This window comes from Ovis aries, chromosome 7 (genome assembly GCF_016772045.2).
Source record: "Ovis aries strain OAR_USU_Benz2616 breed Rambouillet chromosome 7, ARS-UI_Ramb_v3.0, whole genome shotgun sequence".
NCBI lineage: Eukaryota > Metazoa > Chordata > Mammalia > Artiodactyla > Bovidae > Ovis > Ovis aries.
The window spans coordinates 14,489,079-14,514,289 of record NC_056060.1 but is presented as its reverse complement, the minus strand read 5'-3'; the positions used below and the strand labels follow the sequence as shown (position 1 = coordinate 14,514,289).

General features: G+C 40.2%; 1 protein-coding gene across 15 annotated transcripts in view; it reads right to left on the bottom strand.

Annotated features, from left to right (window-relative positions):
- MAP2K5 (mitogen-activated protein kinase kinase 5) overlaps nt 1-25,211 on the bottom strand; it is a 263,833-nt gene that overhangs the window by 102,031 nt on the left and 136,591 nt on the right. For all 15 annotated transcript variants that reach the window (XM_042252082.2, XM_027971523.2, XM_042252077.1 and 12 more), the window contains 3 exons: nt 19,401-19,474; nt 18,388-18,438; nt 8,233-8,304 (listed from right to left, as the gene is read on the bottom strand). In XM_042252082.2, coding sequence (XP_042108016.1) covers nt 8,233-8,304; nt 18,388-18,438; nt 19,401-19,474 — 197 coding nt within the window. The remainder of the gene's footprint in view (nt 1-8,232; nt 8,305-18,387; nt 18,439-19,400; nt 19,475-25,211) is intronic.

Here is a 25,211-nt window from a genome sequence, read left to right as displayed (position 1 = left end):
AGGAATATTAAGAAGAAGCCCATCTCAAATGACATATAAATATTTCTTTCACATTATAAAATTAAAATCAAAACATTTGATGATTTCCTCCCCTTTGTTTTCTGTTCCTTCTTCCTGAAACCTGTTTTTCATGTCAGATTGCCTACTTTTCTCTAATTTTCAATTCTCTCTGATTTGTTGTTGTCATCTGAAAGTTCCTTTGTTACTGCAGCCTGTTCTTTTTTCCTGGATGCCATAATTTCTCCTATCCCTCAGAATATTATATAACTCATTTGAATGTTTCTCCTCTGCAGTTTTTAAGTTCTCCAAGTTTTTTTCTTTTTTAGTTATTTTAGGTCTGTTCTTACCTTAAAATCCTTCCTCAAATGTTTTGCTAAGAGTAAAATTTTGCTAAGAGTAAATTCTGACTGAAACTGCATTTTATGGATGGAGCCTGTAGGCTTAGGTAATGCCATTTAGCTGGACTGTATCCATAGGAAACTCCCAGTGCCTGGATCTTTAAGACCCCTTGGTCACATTTTCCTCGAGAAGGTCTCTTCCAATATTCTACTTGAAAGGTAATCTTGGCTGCCACTGTCCCAGAAACAGGGTGTGGTAGGACGGCTGGGAGTCTCCACAGTTAGAAGCTGAACTTTCATTTAATGCCTCTGCATCAGGAATGAGACTCAGCCTCCTACAGTGCCAGGTATCACTTCTTTTATTCTCAGAGAAATTCCTCTACTTACTCCTCTCCTAACAAACTCCTTACACAAACTCCTCTTGTGTATTAGGGTTTACGAGGGTGACTGAGTTAAGGAAAGAATCGCTGAGTCAGACAGCGTAACTATTCGTTCAACAGCTTAACTGTTTCTCAGACAGACTGAAACAATTCTCTTCCCTGGCCTCACTTCCACTCTTAGCTTCAGATACCTGGTGCCACCAATTCCTGAGCGTCCTCAGTGGCTTAAAGTAAGTCAGGTGCTTCTTTTTCCTCTACTGCTGGCTTCAGGCTACAGCATTCTCGGTTCCCTTAAGTTCTTTACTGTTGGCCATCTGCTTTCCCACACCCAAAATTTGGTAGCCTGTTGTCTCCTTTCCCTTTCTGCATGCTAATAAAGCTTTAAAAATTTTTCTTTATGACTGTTTTCAGTGGAGTTTGAGGTGAGATAACGCATGTGATTCAATGCCAGGCTCCTCTGTCTATGGAATTCTCCAGGCAAGAATACTGGAGTGGGTAGCCATTCTCTTCTCCAGGGGATCTTCCCAACCCAGGGATCGAACCTGGGTATCCCACATTGCAGGCACATTCTTTACCATCTGAGCCACCAGGAAAGCCCTTAACCCTAATTTGTAGGCTTTTTGAACCCATATGTGAACATTTCAAAAGGTAATTCCTCTTAAAGAGAAGGGATAATAGCTTAATTTTCTCATTGTGACCTTTTCACAAGCTCTGAAATGGAGCTTCCATCTAAAGGCCCCAAGAGATTAAATGATTTACCCTAGGATCTATAGTTTATACTGGCTGAAGTGGAATTTGAATCCAGGTCTGCATCAAAACTCATCTTCACACTCAAAACACTTGTGATCCATTCAGCAAATGTTTGTGAGTGCTTCATCAAACTTTAACTCTGATCTTTATTTTCAGAAACTATTTTAAAACTGTTACAAAAGTAAGGAAAAATTGAGCCCCAAAGATTTCCTGAGTAACCATTAGGGCAGTGAAACTACTAGAGAGGGCAGGAGATTACGAGAGAATCGGATTTAAATTCTGTCATAAGGATCTATGACATAGCAATAAATTAATATAATACAAAGTGAAAAATGCACATGCTCCAAGGAAGATGCAGAAGAAGGTCAGAAGAGAAATTACCTTCAGCTGGAGAGACGAGTTGGTGTCATAAAGGATGGGTATTTAAACTGTATCTTGGGGAGAAGAAGAAAATGATACTCCACATAGAGTGAATGGCACAGTGCTCCTTGAATATTTTTAACATGGTTAAAGTGATTTTGAAGCTCACAAGAAAAACTCTAACTCTGTCAGAACAATACAACCCATCAAATCTTCAGAAGACGGTGCTACTTTGATGACAATGACCTCGTGTGACTCTCTGAATGTGCTCTTCACCTATCTAGAGACATTTTTCTAAGCCATGGACCTTGCTTTCATCATTTAACACATCATTCAGACCATCAGTAAAACAGGGATCATGCTGAAAAGGGGTCTCAGAGGACGAGATGACACTCCAATTAACCAAGCACATTGAGCCAGACTGTTCTGTGCTTTGGACTCAAGAGACTGCTGGAAAGAGGAGGTGAACAAAGGCAGAAAGAGCGAGGAGGACCCAAGTGAAAAGAGCAAAATGCAGGTGCTAAAGATGGGGCTTTCAGTCTGCCTGTCAGATTATTCACCACCGACCTTAGTAAGTTTATAATAGCCGGCCAAAGAGAATCACAAACCAGAACATGTACTTGGATAGCATACTCAGTGAGAGGAAGAACCCTGACGACTGACCTGGTGCCTTTTTTAGATGTGTGTGCATTGTCCTGGGCGCTATAAATGCAAGGATAGAGGAGGGCGTGTGCGGACTTATTTTTTGACCCAATTAGGACCAGCTGAAAAATCCAGCTTTCCCAAATATGACTGCTTACTTCCCTCCTAGAGATTTGTGTTGTGATTTGAGTGACACAAGGGTATGAATGGCGGGACGGGGGGTTCAGGATGGGGAACACATGTACACCCATGGCTGATTCAAGTCAATGTATGGCAAAAACCATCATAATATTGTAAAGTAATTAGCCTCTGATTAAAATAAATGAAGAAAAAGGAGTACGAATGGGGTAACTAATTAGTGAGAAAGAACCGTGGGACTCTCAAGCCATTCATTCCGTGGGAGAAGAGAGACGCACTGAAAGGAAGAAACACTGCCCGAAAGTGCTTTAGGCACTCCCTGCCCCCAGGAATGAAGGCCATCAGTTCTTACTGTGTACACACTCTTTTTCATTTTAAAGTGTAGCCCTGAAGTCTCTAAAGAGCAGCAAGAAGGGTGAACAGTCCCAAAAATCACCTGGTCAACTGAACCGGTGGGATCTCTCTACGAGAGTCAAACAAACATTCTAGAGCAGGATCGATCTCCCCAGCTTGTCCTAGTTTAGACATTGTGTGCGCCTGTTAGTGGTCTCACTTCTTTTCTTTTTTTCATTTTCACGCTGATTGCTGTCACAAAGCCTCAAGGAAGAAGAGCAGTTTATTCCATGTGGGTTCTTTTCCCCATTATAAACCCCTTACATGGCAATGACCTTTATTTTGTTCTATAACTCACATGAGGAGAACTACAACACATTTTAAGGTCTGAGTTGAAAATCATAAACAAAAAACACAGAAATGGGCTGAAATCTTAGTAAAACCACCATGCTCTAGTCAAGCTGAATAATCTCATTTTTTTCCCTTCTTAAGGATAACTTCCATCCTTTATCTTACTTCAGCCAACTCCAAATACTATATATAGCTAACAAAATCCTGAGAAGACCCATTTTATCTCACAGAAAGAGGGATACTGAACTGAGAGAAGATGGGGGCAGTGTTGCTGCTGGATAAAAGACAGTCTGATATTAAAGATTTTGTGCTTAAGGCACATACGTACCTGTGACTTTTTAAATGGCACACTTTAGCAGCATGTGGCATCATCTTTTGTGGAAGAGTGTGGGGAGAGGCCTTGTTATGACTCCCCATGGGGACTGTGACGGCACGTTAACAAGGGAAGGGCAGTATGAAAAAGGCAGGCAAGGGTGAGCCTGTACTTTAGGAGTTTAAAGCAGTGAAGGCAGGCTCTTGACTTCTGAATCACCAAAAACCTCGGAGATCTTATCGGATTTGTGGGAGGGTGCTAGGTAGAAGTGGAAGGGAAAGAAAACTCTAGATCCCATCTTGTCTCTATTTGATTCTTGTGAAATTTCAGGAAAAGTCCTTTGCTCATTTTCCCACATTCTCACCCCATCGCTGCTTTTAAAATTTTAGTTTATTTATTTTTGGCTGTGCTGGGTCTTTGCTGCTTTGCATGGGCGTCCTCTAGTTGTGGTGAGCAGGGGCCACTCTTCGTGGCTTCTCATTGTGGTGGCTTCTCTTGCTGTGAAGCACAGGCTCCAGGCGCACAAGCTTCAGGAGTCCCAGCACAGGGCTCCGTGGCTGTGGCGTCCGGGCTCTAGGGTGCAGAGGCTCAGGAGCTGTGGCACATGGGCTTAGCTGCTCTGCGGTGTGTGGAATCTTTCCAAACCCAGGGATCGAACCCATGTCTCCTGCACTGGCAGATGGATTCTTATCCACTGCACCGCCAGGGGAGTCCTCCCCCATTGTTTCTTTACCATCTGGCACTCTAGGGGAACAAACTGATTGACTCAAAACATTTTGAGGAAGGTATCTACACAAGTAGGTAGACCCTGCATACTTGGACACCTGCTCTCTCCTGAAAGGTTTACAAAGATCCCATCTTAGAGTGTGCTGGGGGATGGGGAAGGGCTCCTCCATCTCTTCCTTCTTTCTCCAAGGGGCAACTCCCTTTAAGACAACCAAGCTCAACTGTCAGCTCCTTTGAGAAACCTGTCTTGCTCTCCCCGGCTGAACCTTTGTGGCTCAGAGTACTTCATTTTCACTAACGACTGTCACACTGCTCTGGGCTTTCAGTGTCTGTCTTCTCTATCACAGGCAGGCCTTCCTCATCTTAGTGTGCTCCACTCTTCAAGGTTCACTACATGGTAAGTACTTAAACAATGATTACTGAATGAATGAAAGTGTCTGCTCTCTACAGTGCATGTCTAGGAAGGGAACCTTGTTTTTAAAGGTGAGGATAAACAGAAGAGAAGCAATTACTCTTTGAAGATGTTAACTGTGTTTTAGGACACAATTTTCTACTCAGAATTTTAAAATGCTATTGAGATTCATACTTTTCTCTGTTTACAGTGATTCTGAAAAGGACTTACCACATCTATTCCTAGCACACCATGATGAAAACAAAGAAGTCAGTCCTTAAGTGCCTTTGTTGGGCTGACTTCCCAACCCCTTCAGGTAATGTTCTTATCACATCTGCTCCTTGAAAAAAAAGAAGCTTGGGGTTCCCTTCCTTATTGACTCACACACAGTTTGTCATCTCTGGACTCAAAGCCTCAACTCCTATTTCACATCACATATTTTTGTACCCCAAATGAATCTGGTATAAAACACATTGTTGCTGTTTGGTCGCTAAGACATGGCCCAACTGTTTTGTGACCCCATGGACTGCAGCCTGCCAGGTTCCTCTGTCCATGGGATTTCCCAGGCAAGAATACTGGAGTGGGTGGTCATTTCCTTCTCCAGGGGATCTTCCCAACCCAGGGACTGAACCTGCCTCTTCTGCATTGGCAGGTGGATTCTTTATCACTGAGCCACCAGGGAAACCCGTAAAACACATGCCAGGGCCTTACTCTTCTCTCTAAAAACTTAATTCATTACCTGTGTTTGGTCATTTGTTCTCCCTCGCCTATCTGCTGGGTCATAAGCTCCCAGAATACAGAGACTATGACCACACAGTTCCTTTCAAAAGCATTTAGTTAAGTATCCCACACACAGAGGCGCTTAACAACTCTTCGTGATGATCTTAATCACACTGCACTTTACAGCCTCTAAGGCCACCTCTTCCTCCTCCTAACATCTGGCTCCTCCGCATCTACTTTAAAACGCAGGGAGCGGTAAAACACTGGATGCTTTTCAGCCCTCACTCCTGACCAGTGGTCCTTTTCTACTCCCCACTTTATTGCATGGGCCAGGGCACTCCTTCAGGCCTCCAAGTGTCTCACACTCACTGCTGGCTCTTTTTCACACAGTTCCTTACACCGTAATCTTATAAATTCAACAAGTCTGTTTTCTTCAGTCTTCTAGAGACTATTTATTAGTTTACCTCCAGGATAAATGAACATGATCAACAAAATCCCAAATACATCAATGGCAATCTCCCTTCCTATACAGTAGAGTCTCTTTTTATTAATCTTTGCATCCTGAGCACTCAGGAAAATGCTGGCAGACATATATTTCAATATGCAACATAAATATGTTCTATTTATTAAGTATCTGTCTACCTACCTATCTTAACTAGTCTCCCTGTTTCCATGATTGTCCCTCTATATTCTGTGCTCCATAGAGCACCCAGCTATCTGTGAAAACATATTTCAGATAATTTAGTCTCAGAGTAACATCTAAAATTCTGACCATGGCTTATAAGGTTGTATATGATGTGGCCCCTAGCTACCACTCTGAATGTGTTTTTTCCCATTTCTTCCTTGCTAACTCCACTTAAGTAACCCAGGTCTCTCGTATTATTTGCTGTTGCCTGATGGCCCCCTCTTTTCATACCATTCAAGTCTCAGCTCAAAGGCTGTTTTACCGGAAAGGAGGACTCCACTTCATTTTTCCCCGTAAGACTTACCACCACCTGACAAATTTTATACTCAGTTATCCTGCTGTTTCCTGTCCCAAGCACTCCACCCCCCTCACCAAACGCAACTTCACAAGAATCAAGGATAGAGTGTCCTTCATTACTATATCCCCGCTACCTGTCTAGACATAGCGGGAGCTCAGTACATGGAATGAAGAAATGAATATGAAAGGAAGGAGTGGTGTGCTCTAAATCTTAACTCTGTTAGTTACCCTGTTTGACAGGATTGCTATGCTTCTGCATGTTTTTAAGTCACACAATTCTAGAGTTGTTGCAGAAAGTTAAAGAAAGGCAAGAGCAGACTGCTGAGAGTCATAAAATGTTACTTTGGAAAGGGGCTTAGAGATCATTATTTAACAGAAGAAGAAACTGAGGCCCAAAGTTAAGCACAGGGGCTTGCACAGGGCCACCCAGAAAACCAGGAGCAAAGCTAGAACTGCAACCCAGGTCTTTCATTCCCAGTCTAGGACTCTTATCTTTATACCATGCAACTTCTCAAATGTTCCACACTATATCTGGTCTTTTATCAAATATACTCAATGACAATGATTTAAAATATACAAAGGGTAATTATATAACAGCTAGAGCTGAGCTCCACAAATCAAAGGTACTAGTTTTCCCTGAAACAGGCTAACTGGACACGCCCTTCAGGATTCTGTTGGGAGACTCAGTTCTGAGCATCTGTCCACGAGCAATGCCAATCTCTCAGCTGTTGCATATACACTGTATTTCCTCTTAGAGCCCCTTTCATGAGGAAGCAGAAAAATATGGTTCAATAAACACTGAATATTTTTGCTTTCTTTCTATAGTGCAGGTGAATTCACTCTGAAGGTATCTCCTTAGAAATTCAACTGCATTCATGCATTGCAAAAATCACACACAAAGCCATTTGACCAAAAAAAAAAAAAAAAAAAATAGGTGATGGAACTGTGACTGCAACTCTATCCATGATCTTATTTAAGGAGTTCTTTTTACTTTTTTAAAGTGTTCTCTTTTATCTGAATAAATGCGTGTAAGACACATCACTTGAAACACTGGTGGATATCGAGGCGCTGTACTGCTGTAATTCATGCTGAGCCAGATCTCCACCTAATACAAACTCTGTGCATTTCCTTACAGACCATCAATCCCTGTACAGAAGCCCTAGCACAAAGTTCTACTGGGGGTACATGTAGCCGACTAAAGTAAAGTGCATTCTAAACACTGTCAAGAGTAAATACAGTAAAACTGTGCTATGTACATATACCTATCCTCCTTCAAATCATTTTGTACTCTGTCCTGCAACACGTGATATGATTCTCACTGGAATAAGGTGGTTTTTTCTTTCTATGCAAACATATAGAAATTATACATCCAAATGAGTAGGGCTGTACTCTTTAATAAGGTAATCACCTCTAGAAGTCATATATGCCTTCCAACAAGGCTGCTATCACACATACTTTTTCTGGAATTTCTAGGTTCTCCACATTTAATGTGCATAAGGATCACACTGGGAACATGTTAATAATGCTAATTCTTAGAGATGTGCATTTAACTGGTCTTTTGATGGGAGTCCGGGAACCTGTATTCTTAAGAAGCACTCTAGCTAAGTTTTATACAGGTGATCTGTGAGAAAAAGCACTTTAGAATAGTCATGTAAGGGTATCAAAATAAAGACTACTGAGTTAACCTCTGTTTACATATACACATAACACACTGGAAGTTTAATTTTTTTTTTTCCAAATCTTCATTTCTCCTAATAGAATATATTGGTACAGATATATATAAGAGCATCTATTTGCAATCAACATACCTCCATGAAAGAGATTCCTAAGCTCCAGACATCAGAATGAATTCCATACTGCTCCCCTGAAATTCTTTCAGGCTGAAAGAAAACAGAAGGGAGCTCGTGAGTTGATGTAAGCTACTCCAGGAAACACATATGCTCAAGTGAGCTCAGCTAAGGCAGAGTCACCAACGTCTGCACAGCACATTAGGAACAGAAAAATAATTTTATATATATGTGTATTATATAGATAATCCATAGAAATTGTATAGGTAATACAGATATATTAGATATAATCTTATTGAAATCCTCAAAAAGATCCTGTGAGGGAAACTTTGTTATCTTTAAGATAAAGAAAATGAAGGCTCACATTTGTGAGATATAAGGCAAAGTCCTAAACTAGTAAATGAGCTGAGACTTGAACTCAAACCAAATCCAGTGGTCTTAGATGTCGAGTGACAAATTACAGGACATTATATAATATTATCACATTATTTGCATTTTGAGCAATGGGTCTGAATCACTAGGAATTCTGCTATTTAAAAATTTTTATTTGTATAATATTAAACTTGTAGGAAATTTTTAAGATTAAGACTAGTACAAAGAAAACCCATAATTCCTTTGCCCAGATTTACCTACTGCTCAAAATTTTATCCCATTTATCAGGCTTCTTTTTGATATAAACCAGGGAACAGTTTGAAATGTCCTTTTGGGACTCTTGGTCCTCCATTCAAGATATGTAGAAAATACTTGTTCTAACAATTAGCTGCACACTCTCTAGTTCAACAGGACTGACGAGGCTGCTGCCTAGTTTCTCTACCCCTGCAGGATTTGGCATTCAATAAGGTACTTCACAGAAGTCTTCTGAACGAACACAGGAGCAAATGAGTAAGAGGAACTGAGGTCTCACTGAGATGGAACGGCTGCTTAAGGTTACAGAGCTAGTAACGGCAGGGCTAGGATCATGACCCATACCTCTTGGCCCCCAGTACCATACTCTCTTCTTGGTACCATCCCTGGAATTCTTGGAAGTCACCATAGCCATCATCTTTCGAAAGCCTGCATGAGCCACCCTTACTAGTAACTGGAGTCAGGGTGAGTCTGGTTCACTGCAGATGGAAGAAATGGGCATTCACCACTCACCAGCAGGGGATACACCAGGGGTATGGAAGCTGTGGGCCACATACTCTCAGGTGAGTTGGCTTAGTTGGGACCTGAACTTTCTAATCTACTTCCCACTCCCACCTACCAGGCTATCTCAGTATATTTACTGTCTTCTCCTGGGACCATTTTTCACAAAATTACATAAAGCCCTACCCTGAGGTAGCAGGATGGATTGTCTTACTTCCCTTCCTTTATTTATTTAATTTGTAAAATACCTTTCCTACCAAGAATAATTCTTCCCAAGGGCCGAGAGTCATGTGACCATTTTGCCAAGCCGCTAACAGACATGGTCATTCCAATCCCCTCATACTTTTTTTTTAATATTCTAATTCCCGCTACCATCACTTTTCAAGTTCCACGGTCATATCTGAATGAACTCATTATCCAATTCTAGCGAGATCAATTCATAATAGGAAGCATCCATATGGAATCAGCCAGCCAGTTATAGGAGTAATGCCATCGTCATCATCATCAATGACAACGTCATTACTCCATGCATTTACTGAAGAATTTCCATGTGCCAGGCATTGTTCTAAGTGCTTTTCATGCATATTTTGCTTCAGATTCATAAATATCCATACTAGACTGGCACTATTCATCATCCCCATTTAACAGACAAGGCAAATGAGGCACAGAGAGGTTTAATTTGTACCTACTGGGAAAGGATAATAGCTACCACTGAATGACCACCTAGTTTGTCCCAGACACTGGGCTAGATACTCTATATCCTCTACATTTCATATAACCTGACAAATATTGCCCTCATTTTACGATGTAAAAATTGAGGTTTAGTAAGATTAAATGACTTGCCAAAGTGTAGCGTTATGGATTAAGTACTAAATGTATTATTTAAGCACACAGCCAGGATTCAAACCAGGAACATCTGACTGCAAAACCGAAGTTCTTTGCTGTGTGTCAAACGGCCCCTCCGAACTATAAGTTAGAAGAGCCACACACTAGTCTTGACCTGGTCAGTATTTCTCAAACTACAGCCTTGGGCTCATCATCACAGAACTGCCTGAGGTGCTTATTACAAATGAACTTCCAGTATCAGAATCTCTGGAGGTGGCTCTGGGAGACCTTCATTTTAGCAAGTTATTTCTCTGGGTGAATCTTCAGTAAACTCGGCCCCAGTCATTAAACTTGTCTCTGTTTCCTACAGAGGGGACGATCTGCCTTTCTCATCTCTACTTGGTGCACAGAAAGGGCCCTTCTTAGGGCCCTGTTCAAGGGCCACACTTTTTAGGTGAAAACTTCTTCCACTCCTCAGATTGAATTATGAATCCCTGCCTCTGTACTTTAAAATGCTCTTCATATCTTTCATATTAATTTATTGCACTGAGTTGTAACCATCCAGTTGATAGTCTAAGAGCCAAGGAGGGTTCTTATCTCATATCCAGTACCATGCCTGGCACACAGCAGGCAGCCAGTTCCACAGGTCTGCCCTCAACAATTCGTACAGTAGTAGGGACTAGAAAAAGGTGTCCAGGCTGCTGAAACTAACGTGGGTACAAGATGAGTCCCAATACATTCTGAATTTATGGAGCCATGTCTTGAAGGCCTAAGACTGCACAACCCAAATCTGTTCTCACACTTGAAGCCAAGATGGCCCGCTCTGTCCTCTTCTCTCCAAAACAAAACAAAACAAAACAAAACAAAGCCAGCAGCCAGGTACCACACTACTGAGAGATCTGTGATGAGTATTTTTCAGTTAAAAAGCAGAAGCTAGGTTACTTTCTGATATGATATTTGTCACCAGTACGGAAAGCTTAATAAAAGGAAAAATATGACTCTTGTCTGAAGCACTTCTGCACTGAAGTTTAAGTGTAGAGGGAAAACTCTGGTCTGTTCTTAATGAGAACACTAAGGAGTGGTGCTGATTTAAAAGCCAGAGGATCTTAAAAGAGCACTGCTCCAAGATGGCATGCACACTCCACCCCTCCACTTACTGCTGTGACTGGGCATTAACCTAGGACCCAGATTTAGTTAACTCATTCCAGAACTGTCTCTACTTATAACAAAAGACAGGCTTCCCTGGTGGCTCAGATAGTAAAGAATCTGCCTGCAATGCAGGAGACCTAGATTCAGTCCCCGGGTTGGGAAGATCCCCTGGAGAAGGGAATCTCCCACTCCAGTATTCTTGCCTGGAGAATTCCATGGACAGAGGAGCCTGGCATGCTACATACAGTCCATGGGATTGCAAAGAGTGAGACACAACTGAGCGACTTACATTCTCTCATAACACAAGACCCTAGGGTTTACTTGTCAAAAGGAGGACGATACCTGGTACATCCCATCCCTTACTTCTTCCCATAAAGGAATTTCTGCTCAGGGTTAGGCTACTCAGAAAATTAACAAAGTATGCACAAAACTTTAGGTCAGTATGGAATAACTGCAAGGAGATCAAACCAGTCAATCTTAAAGGAAATCAATCCTGAATATTCATTGGAAGGACTGAGGCTGAAGCTGAAGCTCCAATACTTTGGCCACCTGATGCCAAAAGCTGACTCATTAGAAAAGACCCTGAAGTTGGGAAAGAATGAAGGCAGGAAGAGAAGGAAATAACAGAAGACGACTGGATGGCATCACGGACTTAATGGACACAAATTTGAGCAAGCTCTAGGAGATGGTGAAGAACAGGGAAGCCTGGCGTCCTGTAGTCCATGGGGTTGCAAAAAGTTGGACATGACTGAGTGACTGCAAAACAACAACAGCATGTTAAAAATATATATATATATATACATAAATATCATAAACAATGTTTTTTTTTTTTTTTTTTTTAAGCTGGCAAGATCACTATGTGGGTAGTAGAACATTCAGGTTAGACAGGGTCCTGCAGTCACACTGCTCTACCTCAATCTATCTTCCAGTTCGCTAATTCTCTCTCGTCTTCAACATGCTACCAAATAGTGAGTTTTTCATTTTCATCTAGTAGTTTTGTTTGGGACTTTCTTAAATCAACTATGTCACTTCTAAAATTTGTGAACTAAGTCTGTCTGCAACCTTTCTTCCTACTGGTTCTTTGGTTTGCTCTGTTTCTTTGTGGGCCTGGTTTTCTTTGCTTTACAGTTTTTGTTCATGAAAAAAAAATTTCACAGAGGTTTTCTGAGGCCTCAGGTTGATGTGTCTACTTCAAACAGTATTCTCAACATGAAGCTCCTTTTCTAACTCAGGTCACATATACCAACATCCGGGGTACAAATTTGTGCCAGAGATAATCTGTGGCCACAACTTTTCCCCTTTTTTCTTCCTGTTGCTCTTTTGTTCCCTGGGATGGGGAAGAGCGGCTTTGGTTCTGGTTTGTTTGTTTGCTTTTGTACTTGGTGGGGTAGGGGGCTCTTCAAGCTTCCAGCGTAGTATGGGGAAGATCTCCTCTGAGACCCTCTGTCTTAAGGGAGCCCCCTTATCATTCACAGTTGCAACACACACAAATATCCTCAGCAATACAGGAAAATATCCTCAGGAATAAGTAGCTTTGGTACTCTAACATTCTGTTTCCCCTCTGTTGTAGGTTTCCTTCTGAAAACCATCCCGGGAGTCCCCAGTTGTCTTTTTAGCTCTTCAGTGCATTTGAGATGGTTTTAAAAAGTATTTTAATTAGCATTTTTCAGCAGAAGAGTTGGTCCAAATAACCTAATGTGCTACCACCAGAAACTAGAAGCTGGTGTCCTAGTTAAATCTTGACCATCACTACTTGGCCAGCTCTGAGATTCTGGGCTAAAGTTACTTCACCTTTGGTTTCCTTACCTGTAAAATAAAGACAACATGTATACCTAATGGAGTTGTCTGAAGACTAAATAAATCCATGTAATGTGCTCAATTCAGTATGCCACATGGGGAGGCTTAGTAAATGCTGGCCTCCTTCCAGTCATCACCACTATCACTACGATCCCTGCATGAGCATGGCCAACCAAGCTGGATCATGGAATCTGCACAGGTTATAATCTGGGTAAAGATACTTTCCAAGAATAGGAAGAGTCCAGGTGGAAAAAATGTTCAGAAGATAGGAACAGTTATTTAGACTGACTTTCTGATCCCCCAAAACAAGTATTTGGATAAGATTTCTTAATTTCAAAACTTCAGGAATTCATAGTAATAATGTCAAAATTTTATATTTGATTTTAGAAAATTGTAATAAATCACAATGACTCAGTAGTGGGTTAAAGTTTCAGAGACGTCTATCTTTAAAACAAGAGTAAAAGTTCTAGTGATTAGAATTTTCAAGAAATGATTTAGTATAAACCCCCAAAACCTTCTGCACTCCATTTGTAATCCTTCTGGAAGAAATCCTGTTAAAATATAGCTGAAAATGTTTCTTGCTTTGGATGAAAATATCCATTAAACCTAATTACCTACCTGCCCCTAAGATGCAATGTGTACTTGAACACGCCACTTCATTTTCTAGATCATCGAGGAGGCAGGACCAGATGACTTTTCAAGTCTCCTACAAGGACCACTGTTTAACACGCCCATAAATTGTTATTGCTTATTTGCTTGTTTGTTCTGATGACTTTATAATCTTAGAAAAGCTTCCCTATCTTTGTCCTAATTATCATTTCCTTATACCTAACATTTCAGATTATAGGAGAATAAAGTGAGACTGTTCACACATGCAAGGCTATTTCTTTGATTTATTTTCTTGTCAATATTTGAGCAGTCTAGTGGGTTGTATCTGAGTCATCTGAGGGTCTTCCGTACTTTATCACACAAGTAAGATAATACAAAAACTTAAATTGTCTGCTTATAATTAGTGAACAAATCATTTTTGGAATGCAGGTTTCATGAACTGATTCATTCACTTAGCACCGTATGAACGACTGGATACAGAGAATAAACTAGAATAAACCCTGAATATACTAATCTAGATTTGGAGAGACATACAAATAATTTGGATAGAGTGGGAGGCACAGCAGTTAAGAGTTCAGTCCCTGGAAGCTGATTACGTAAGTCTGACTCCTCACTCTGCTACTTATTAGCTGTATGAAATTGGTTAAGTCACTTAGTTTCACTATCCCTCGGTGTTGTCATCTGTAAAAGAACAATATTTATCTACCTCATAGGGTTGATTGTGAGGATTTAAAGAGTTCAGCCATCTCACACTCTAGCAAAGTAATGCTCAAAATTCTCCGAACTCGACTTCAACAGTATGTGAACCAGGAACTTCCAGATGTTCAAGCTGGATTTAGAATAGGCAGAGGAACCAGAGATCAACTTGTCAACATCCGCTGGATCATAGAAAAAGCAAGGGAATTCCAGAAAAATACCTACTTCTGCTTCACTGACTATGCTAAAGCCTTTGACTGTGTGGATCACAACAAACTGTGGAAAATTCTTCAAGATATAGGAATACCAGACCATCTTACCTGCCTTCTGAGAAATGTGTATGCAGGTAAAGAAGCAACAGTTAGAATCGGACATGGAACAACAGATTGCTTCAAAATTGGGAAAGCAATATATCAAGGCTGTATATTGTTCCCCTGTTTGTTTAACATATGTAGAGTACATCATGCAAAATGCTGGGCTGAATGAAGCACAAGCTGGAATCAAGATTGCTGGGAGAAATATCAATAACCTCAGATATGCAGATGACACCACACTTATGGTAGAAAGTGAAGCGGAACTAAAGAGCCTCTTGATGAAGGTGAAAGAGGAGAATGAAAAAGCTTACTTAAAATTCAACAATCAAAAAATTAAGATCATGGCATCTGGCCCCATCACTTCACGGCAAATAGATGGGCAAACAATGGAAAAAGTGGTAGACTTTCTTTTCTTGGGCTCCAAAATCACTGCAGATGGTGACTGCAGCCATGAAATTAAAAGACACTTGCTCCTTGGAAGAAAAATGACCAATCTAGATAGCATATTAAAAAGCAGAGATATTACTTTGCCAACAAAGGTCCACATAGTCAAACCTATGGATTTTCTAGCAGTCATGTATGGATGTGAGAGTTGGACCATAAAGAAAGCTGAGCAAAAAAGAATTGATGCTTTTGAACTGTGGTGTTGGAGAAGACTCTTGAGAGTCCCTTGGACTGCAAGGAGATCCAACCAGTCCATCCTAAAGGAAATCAGTCCTGAATATTCATTGGAAGAACTGATGCTGAAGCTGAAGCTCCAATACTTTGGCAACCAGATGCGAAGAACTGACTCATTGGAAAAGACCCTGATGCTGGGAAAGACTGAAGGCAGGAGGAGAAGGGGACACCAGAGGATGAGATGGTTGGATGGCATCACCAACTCGATGGACACAAACTTGAGCAAGCTCTGGGAGTTGGTGATGGACCGGAAAGCCTGGTGCACTGCAGTCCTGGGGTTGCAAAGAGTCGGACACGACTGAGCAACTAAACTGAACTGATATGTAAAGAAAAGGGTGATTAGTGCATGGTTCTAATTAAGTGTTCACTATTACTATCGTTTTTATTATCACTGCACTGAAACAGGTATGAATATAAAGTGAAAGAAACAGATGCAAAATGAGTGTGTTATATTAGATGACCTCTAATTGCAGATGCTCACAATTTACTATTTGTCCTCTATCCTATACTCCCAGCCCCCACTCATGTCACTCCACCCTCTAATTCTGTCTTTGTTCATCCTCCCAAAGAGATCTCTTTTATAAGTGCCCTTTTCACATACTATTTGAATCATCAAATTCATATATTATGTGCCTTCTTATTCTCTAAAGGTATGCATGGTAAAACTGAAGGCTTTATGATGTCACACATGACATGGCCACATATAATGCCATGTTTCCTATGTTGCCAAAATCTTACGTGGATTACAGAGTGGTGCCACCGTACCTGGCTAACTGCATGAAAGGCACTCAGTAATTACAGGTTGATTAATTAAAGGTACTCAGTGTCAGAATAAGCTTTTACTGGCATAGACCAAAGGTTGGCAAACTTTTCTTGCAAAGGGCCAGACAGTTATTTTTCACTTTATGGGCCATATGGTCTCTGCTGCAACTGTCAAAACTATCCCACTCTGCCACTGTAGCGCTACAGCAGCCACAGATAACACAGAAATAAATGGGAGTGGCCATCTTCCAATGAAACTTCATAAAATTTTTTATTTTGAAATACTTATTATTAAGAAGTGGAAAAACATATTCTGGGAGGTTTTGTACACTCTTCACTCAGTCCCTCAGTTGCTAGCATTCTAATACAGCATCACAACACCTCAGGCAGGGGTTAACATCTGTGTCAGAATAAATGTTACTTCCACCTTCCCCAATCCCCAACCTCTGTTCTCACAGCAGTTAGGTAAGTCATGGTCAACAAGACCCTGTTGAATTGAGCCAAGCATCTGTGTATCACACCCTTTGCTTTCTAGGTAGCTTATACTTTTTACAGCTTGAACTAGAAAGTGGATAACTAGAGTTCCCTTGCCCAAGAAGCAAAGCAATTTTAGCTTTGCCAATATGAGCTAATGTTTCATAATTTTAATCTTCACATTTTCAATTAAGAGATGGATGCATCACATACATCCACACACAAAAAGGGAAAAAAAGTTATTTCTTTAATGTGTACCTGGGAAATACAACTGTAACCTGGATTTGTACATTCAAATATACCGCAATTTAATTATTAGAGCTAATGCTACTAAGAACATGATGGAAAGTGGAAAAGTTATTTCATTAATTGTTTGTCTTAAACCAGAGTGTTCCATGTTTTTTCAAAGACTGACATGGCATTTGGCATGGCTTTGTTAATTATAACGGTGGCTCACCAATCTCAGCTAAGCTGGTAGAGCCAGGAGGGTGATTAAGTTTTATATAAAACAGGTATGGGGACTTCTCTGGTGGTCCAGCGGCTAAGAATCTGCCTTCCAATGCAGGGGATGCAGGTTTGATCCCTGGTTGGGGAACTAAGATCCCACATGCCATGGGGAAAACCCATGCATCGCAACTAAGACCTGATACAGCTAGGTAAATAAATATTAAAAATTAGGTGTGATGACTCAGAGATTAATTTTTTGTCACATTACCCAGAAAAATGAGAAATAATGAATTTTCTTTAAAAACAATGCAAGGCAAAAATTAACTGTTTTGGTATCTCAATTTAAAAAATGCTTTGTATTGTTCTGAGAGTAAGATCCAGAGTTCTATCCATATTAACATCCTTTTAACAAAGTAACATATGAACAAAGAACACTGAGAATAAGATCCAAGGTTCCATACATAGTTCGTTTAACTCATATAAAGACTACTTGGAGTGAAACTGACTACCTGAATAAATATAGAACCCTCATCAAAAAACTAAACCTAAGATATAAAAACAAAACGTTGCTCCAAAATACTAAATAAGTTTCCTGCTTGTCGTTTCGCAGCACCCTACTCTTGAAATGAAAATGGAAACCAATAAATAAAAGTGATTTTATGAACACAGATAACTTCCCTTACTTAAAAGGCAGGCAAAAGAAAAAGGTTTACCCACATTGGTATTTGAAATAATCCTATGCTTCTACTTCTTATTCCTAGTAAATTTGTTTCAGAGTAAATTTGTCTATTACCTTTTAATAGACATGAACTCAAATAAACAGAAGACAGACATAATGCTTGACAGTAAAATGTCTGCTAAATCCTTATATGCAGAGGCCCATAAGTAATAATTTAATTTTTAATTAATAATTTAATTTTCATCTGGTGTGGAAGCATGCTTATTCCTGGAAAAAACAGTTGATCTTATTGACTGACATTTTGATATACCTTAAGGTTAATTAAATAAGCAATGAGGCAAAGTAGCTAATGTGCTGTAAGATGCAATTTTTCTATAGGATTGCATTCAAAACAATTTTAGATTTGAACCAACCAGTTAAGTCAACAAAGTGAGAGAAGTTGGTAGCTCCTGCATAAACCCTAACATCTTTTAGGAAGACTTAAAAATTGAATCATGACTGGATTGACTTCATAATTTATGATCTGTTAGGCTAAAGCTGTGGATTTAATTCAAGAACTGTACATTACCAAGTACATAAAGATGTTGCTTTTAAATGTTATTTTTGCATAAGTTTACTTACCGCCATATAAGCATTTGTTCCAACATACGTCTTGGCTATAGAATTCACCAGCTATGAGACAAAACAGTCTGTTAGAACAATATAAAGATAATGTGGAAATAAAATGGGCAATTATTCTTCATTTAACCTACAATCATCATTTCTATAAATCAACTAAAAATTATGTAAAAGGGAACAAATTTATCTACAAAGGCATTAAAAATGATTAAATCTCTTTTCTTTTGAATGTGATTTCCAATTTAAACAAGCATAGCTTTACAGTTTATAGCAGATAACCTTCAACAATTCACTTAAGCAGGATGCTTATCGCTTTAGTACCCCAAACCCGCCTGATATAAAAAGTCAATTTGAAGTAGAATTTGAACACACTCATTTTTTAGTCAGATGGCTCAAGATGTGAATGAAGCCCCATGCGTTACCAGCATGAAGCGAACACTAAATACGCTGGAAGGATAACAGACTTTGACAACTCATAATACAACGATGACCTTCCCTTTGGTCTTCGTGTTTGGCTGGGAGTAAAGGTGGCTGCAATTCAAATCAACATCACAGCACGCTCATGGGTCACTATCACTGGGGTTCTCAGGGGAGGCCCAAAATGGAAATTAATTAAAATTTGTGCTTCACATTGTAATGGCCCTCCACCATTGTTGCTCCCAATATTAATTTTTATTGTGGGCCAGTTGGGCTCCCCAGGCACAGCTCCCACTCTGCCCTCCCTTTTGTCTGGCCAAAACGCTTTCATATCAAAGCTGCATATCAATGAAGTTTGCTATTCGTAAGTAGTAATTACAATATCAGCAGTTTTTACTGTCATTAAACAATGAACAATCATATTCTGATGAAGGCAACTCGCTCAGAGATTAAAAATGAATAACACAATCCCAGCCGACAAGAAGATGCAGAGTTCTGTTTGTCTGGCAGCTAGGTGATTTTTCAATCCAGAGAGAGAATGAAAATAGGAAGTAGATGTTACAGAAACGAGAACAGATCAGGAGGAAAAAGAGACCTACCTGAGTGCTAACTCCAAAATCACACAGCTTGACTTGTCCTCTCGTGTTTACTAGCATATTGGAGGGCTTCACATCTACAAAAGGACCAGAAAAACCCATGTAACTAATTCAATATCCACCGAGCTTGTTCAAAAAAAAGCAGACGCACACCAAACCATATTGCAGAAATGACATCATCTGTTCAACCTAGAATTCTAATCACAAATTTAATGCAAAGCATTTTATCTGGAGGCAAAATGTAAGGTCCTAACTCCCTCACTTCCAACCATTTCTGTTTCTGTAGAAGCAAGAGTTTATTTATTTCATGTGAAAGTCAAATAAAATCTTGGCTTCTAACAACAGTAAACACACCTAACATCCTACTCCAGCTTTCAGAAAAAGTAGATAAGAAAATGTAGCCTTCTTGCAAAAAATTTGTACAAAAAGGCTTAGCTTTGCTCTTAATGTGAAAGTGCTTCTCCCACCTAAAAAGTAAGGCCAAAGGGAAAGCCAGTAAAGAAAAAATCATTCAAAATGTTTGCTGTAACAGGTTATATCTGATTGAAACAATGAAAGTGTGAATGCAGTACTGCTTTTTCCTGGTTTTACATGCAAACCATACTTCAGATAATCCTCAGAAATGGACCTAAAAGATGTATGTACGTGTGTGCATGCGTGCACTTACCAGTCTTTTATTTATCCCTCTCGTCCCTTATATCATTTTGACTGTTTTTAAAGTTAACAAAGGAACTGACATAGCTTTTGCCAAGGCAGTCTGCTAAACAGACACAAAGGGCTTCTGTGAAGCATCATCAGTGATAACAATAAGCCTTTTCAGGAATTCAAGGAGCCAACAAAAACCATCCAAGCAGGATGAGACCACAGCACTTTTGTTGGTACGGGACAGCACCTGCTTCAACATTTCATCTTCAGCAGCAAAAGTCGTTTAGAACAGACAGCTTGCTGTATTCAATAGAATATATGACCATAATTATTCTAAGACTAAACAAAAGACTCAGAATTTCTATGTAACATCTAAAAAAAACTGTGAGTTAATCTCATGCTGCCCATCTAATCTGCAAAAGGGTACCTCCCAAAAAATATCTTGCTAAGAGTAGGTACTTAGCTCAAACTTCAGGTTCAAACTCAGTAACCAATGATTACTGAACCCTACCTCCCATGTGACAGGCATCTTCTCATGTGTGTGCTCGTTCAGTGTTGCCTGACTGACAACAGAATATACACTCCAAGTGTATCCAGGCAGGGACTTTGACTCTTTTACTGACTTCTAGATACTAGTTCCTGAAGAGGGCCAGTCATACAGAAAATGCTTAATAAATATTTGTTGAATAGATGAGAAAAAATTAACGGAAACCATGAACACATAGCATTATTTTGTGAATGATTATGTTTCAGTGGTCAGGGGTTAGCTGTAGACTATGCCTCTGTAGCGTGCCCTTTCAGATAAGACACACTATATACTTCTTGTAGGGGGGCTTTCTGAAAACAGGTCAGTATGCCTAGGCATGTGTAAGCTTTTTTAAACCAACTTGCCTCTCTGCTTCCAGTTTTCCCCAATTTCAACATCAACCTTATACCACCATCATATTAAATACACTTTCACTGTATAACTTCTCTCCTAAGGAGGAAGTAAAATATTCCCTGACCTCCTCCACCAACCCCAAAGTGAATTCCCTAAGAATAGGGTTGTGCTTTCATTTGAAAGCAGTTTGAACTCAGTTCAGTTCAGTTGCTCAGTTGTGTCCGACTCTTCACGACCCCATGGACTGCAGCACAACAGGCCTCCCTGTCCATCACCATCTTCCGGAGTTTACTCAAACTCATCTCCATTGAGTCAGTGATGCCATCCAACCAGCTCATCCTCTGTCGTCCCCTTCTCCTCTCGCCTTCAATCTTTCCCAGCATCAGGGTCTTTTCAAATGAGTCAGCTCTTCACATCAGGTGGTCAAAGTATTGGAGTTTCAGCTTCAACATCAGTCCTTCCAATGAACACTCAGGACTGATCTCCTTTAGGATGGACTGGTTGGATCTCCTTGCAGTCCAAGGGACTCTCAAGAGTCTCCTCCAATACCACAGTTCAAAGGCATCAATTCTTTGGCACTCAGCTTTCTTTATAGTCCAACTCTCACATCCATACACGACTACTGGAAAAACCATAGCCTTGACTAGATGGACCTTTGTTGGCAAAGTAATGTCTCTGCTTTTTAATATGCTGTCTAGGTTGGTCATAACTTTTCTCCCAAGCAGTAACTGTCTTTTAATTTCATGGCTGCAGTCACCATCTGCAGTGATTTTGGAGCCAAAAAAAAAAAGTTTGCCACTGTTTCCATTGTTTCTCCATCTATTTGCCATGAAGTGATGGGACCGGATGCCATGATCTTTGCTTTCTGAATGTTGAGTTTTAAGCCAACTTTTCCACTCTCCTCTTTCACTTTCATCAAGAGACTCTTTAGTCCTTCTTCACTTTCTGCCATAAGGGTGGTGTTATCTGCATATCTGAGGTTATTGATATTTCTCCCGGCAATCTTGATCCCAGCTTGTGCTTCCTCCAGCCCAGCGTTTCTCATGATGTGCTCTGCATAGAAGCAGTCTTACATGTGCAGCCTCAGTAGTCTGCACAGAAAATGCACATCATAGACAGCCACGGTAGACACTCAATAAATGTTTGCTGAACTGGAAGGAATGTTAAAGCCTGGTCTTATTTTCCAAATTTAATTCTCACTACAGGCCCTCAACTTTAAATATTTTTCTTTTGGACAATCTGCTCTTTTATATACTGATACCCTTAAACTGGGCTTCTCTGATAGCTCAGTTGGTAAAGAATTTACATGCAATGCAGGAGACCCTGATTCCTTTTCTGGGTCGGGAAGATCCCCTGGAGAAGGGATAGGTTATCCATTTCAGTATTCTTTGGCTTCCTTGGTGGCTCAGATGGTAAAGAATCTGCCTGCAATGCAGGAGACCTGGGTTCTATCCTTGGGTTGGGAAGATCGCTTGGAGGAGGGCACGGCAACCCACTCCAGTATCCTTGCCCAGAGAATCCCATGGACAGAAGAGCCTGACACGCTGCAGTCCATGGGATCACAAAAAGTCGGACACGACTGAGCAACTAGGCACAACACAGCACCCTAAACCACTCTTAAGCCACACATCTAATGGAGACAGGTAATGAACAAATATTTGGAGCTCCTGGAAGAAGGGGCTGTATGGAAATCACAAGGCATGGTAAGATGAACAAACCCTTAGCTTTAATCAGACACACATTTGACTTAAGTGGACCAACAGAGAGAAAAGAATAAAACAGCAAAATTTCTAGATTATGTTCTGTAAGGCAAAGTGTAAATAAGAACCGGATGGCATTCTCAGCTCTCCAATATCTTTTTTTAACTTATATATGTCTACTGCCTGATTTTTTTTTCCTTCACCTTTTTTATTTATTTTTCTTTTCAGTTTTTTATTTTTTTAATTTTAAAATCCTTAATCCTTACATGTGTTACTGCCTGATTTTGTACATTTACTTTTCAGAAATAGTTTGTATATGAAAGCAGTAGGTATACAGCCATCCTAAAACAACTTCTGTATTCCAACTAGACTGGGCTAGCCATTGTCTCAAAAGAAACCAATCTCTAAAACACCACTATCATGCCATCATTCATGCTATGTCCCAGACCTCAACCTCCCTGGGTTTAGAAATCCTTACTTGATATTTTTTGACTGATTTTTGTCCATCCTTCAACTCAAGTATCCCATCTCCCTGTTAACATATCTACTTGGCCACCAAAATCACTGCTTCCTTTGAATTGCTAAGGCATTTACTCTCTGTACCATTCAGAACTGAGCATGCGACACCTTTTTTTTTTAACCAGTAATTACTTACCGTATTTACTGTTAAAGGTATCACAAAGTAATAAGTTCACAGGGGAGGAATGTTACACATTTCTGTATTTATCCTGTGTGAGCATAACATTTTGCTCACTAATTGATGGCTTCCTAAACAATACACTAAATTTGTTAGTATTAACTGTTCCCCTCCCCAGCAACATTGGACCATTATAGATCCCTTTAAACAAAATCAACGGATTCAGGTAAGGAGACAGACGCCTGACTCAGTGGAGACATAAGACTTGGATTTTAGTCTTTTGGGCCCTGCCAAATGCGACTTTGGACTAGGCATGTGACGTTTCAGTTTTCACCTCTGTAGGGAGATAATAAAAGTTACCGCATCTTAAAAAATTGTGGGGATTAGATGAAATAATGAATGTAAAATAGCTTTTAAACTGTCAAACACTCTATAAAGTATTATTATTATCTACTGGCAATCAACCAAATCATAAAAAGTGTTGTATTTCTTTATGTTCAGGAATAATTTCTGTTGCTACTGCAGTAAATTCAAGCTGTATTTAGGTAAAATACTAGTTGAAAGAAAGTAATTTCCAAAGTTCAGTAAGTAGAATGATGAAACCTATTCAATGTTTATGAAGAGGCATATTTGCCAGACTATAGGAAATGGCAACCCACTCCAGTGTTCTTGCCTGGAGAATCCCAGGGACGGGGGAGCCTGGGGGGCTGCCGTCTATGGGGTCACACAGAGTTGGACACGACTGAAGCGTCTTAGCAGCATGTACTCATCGCCTGATAAGGCCAAAGAACGGGTCTCCTTACTTTCACACTTGCTCTACAGCCTGTCATGACCAGCGCTGCTAAAGTGATTCTTTTAAAGCCTGAATCAGGGGCTTCCCTGGTGGCCCAGGGGTTAAAATGCTGTGCTTCCATTGCAGGGGGTGCAGGTTCAATCCCTGGTTGGGGAACTAAGATCCTGCATGCCACTATGGCAGGGCTGAAAAATAGAAAAAATTGAAAAATACCCTGAAACCTAAGGAAGACCATGTCATTTCTCAGCCTGAAACCTCCAGGGGTCTCCCAACTCAATGCAAAATGCAGCCCTCATGGTTTCCGAAGCCTTCTCTGAGCTGCCCCCCCTATTACCTCTGTACTCATCCTTCCTACTCCTCTCCCTGCCTGCTCTGCTTCATCTCACTGGCTGCCTTTTCAGGCATGCTCCTGCTCTGTGGTTCCATAGCACTAGAATACTTTGCTCCCATATATATATAAGCAGGCGCGGCCTGAGCCTTTGCTTTTTTTTTTTTTTTTCTTTCAGGTTTCTGCTCAAATGTTACCCTTTTAAGAGAAGCCTTCCTCAACCATCCACTATGAAAAGCAATACTTCCAACCTCAGAGATTCATTTTCCCTCTTCCCTATTTCAATGCTCCTTTTAACACTTAGCATCATCAACACCCTATAGAGGTACATGTAAATCTGTTCTGTCTCAGTCTTCCCTTCTTGAAGGAAAGCTCCGTGAATGCAGAGATGTGATCTGTTATGTTCAATTCTATGTTTAGAAGGGTGCCTGATAATGGATAAGAAACGGTATCTGTTGAACAAATCGTGAATGAATATTTCCACTAAATAAATGGGCAAATATGTGTGCCTGGAGAGGCATGAATTTGGACTGAGATGGAGCTCCACCTTTTCCCATCCGATGGCATATATTTCAGAATAAAATGTATTTCACTATCAATGAATATATTTGTGAATGATATTGTTCATTCTGAGAAAACCTATAAGCATTCAAAAATACTCATTCAACAAATATTTACTGATGCCTTAGCAAGTGCCAGATATGACAGTAGGCACTGTGGAGAGAAAGCATGAGTAAGATCTGTCTCTACCCTTCAGAAGAGTCATATTAAGGAACTGTTGGTATATATTTTGACCAAAAATAGTGTATATGAGATTTCAGGATAATACCA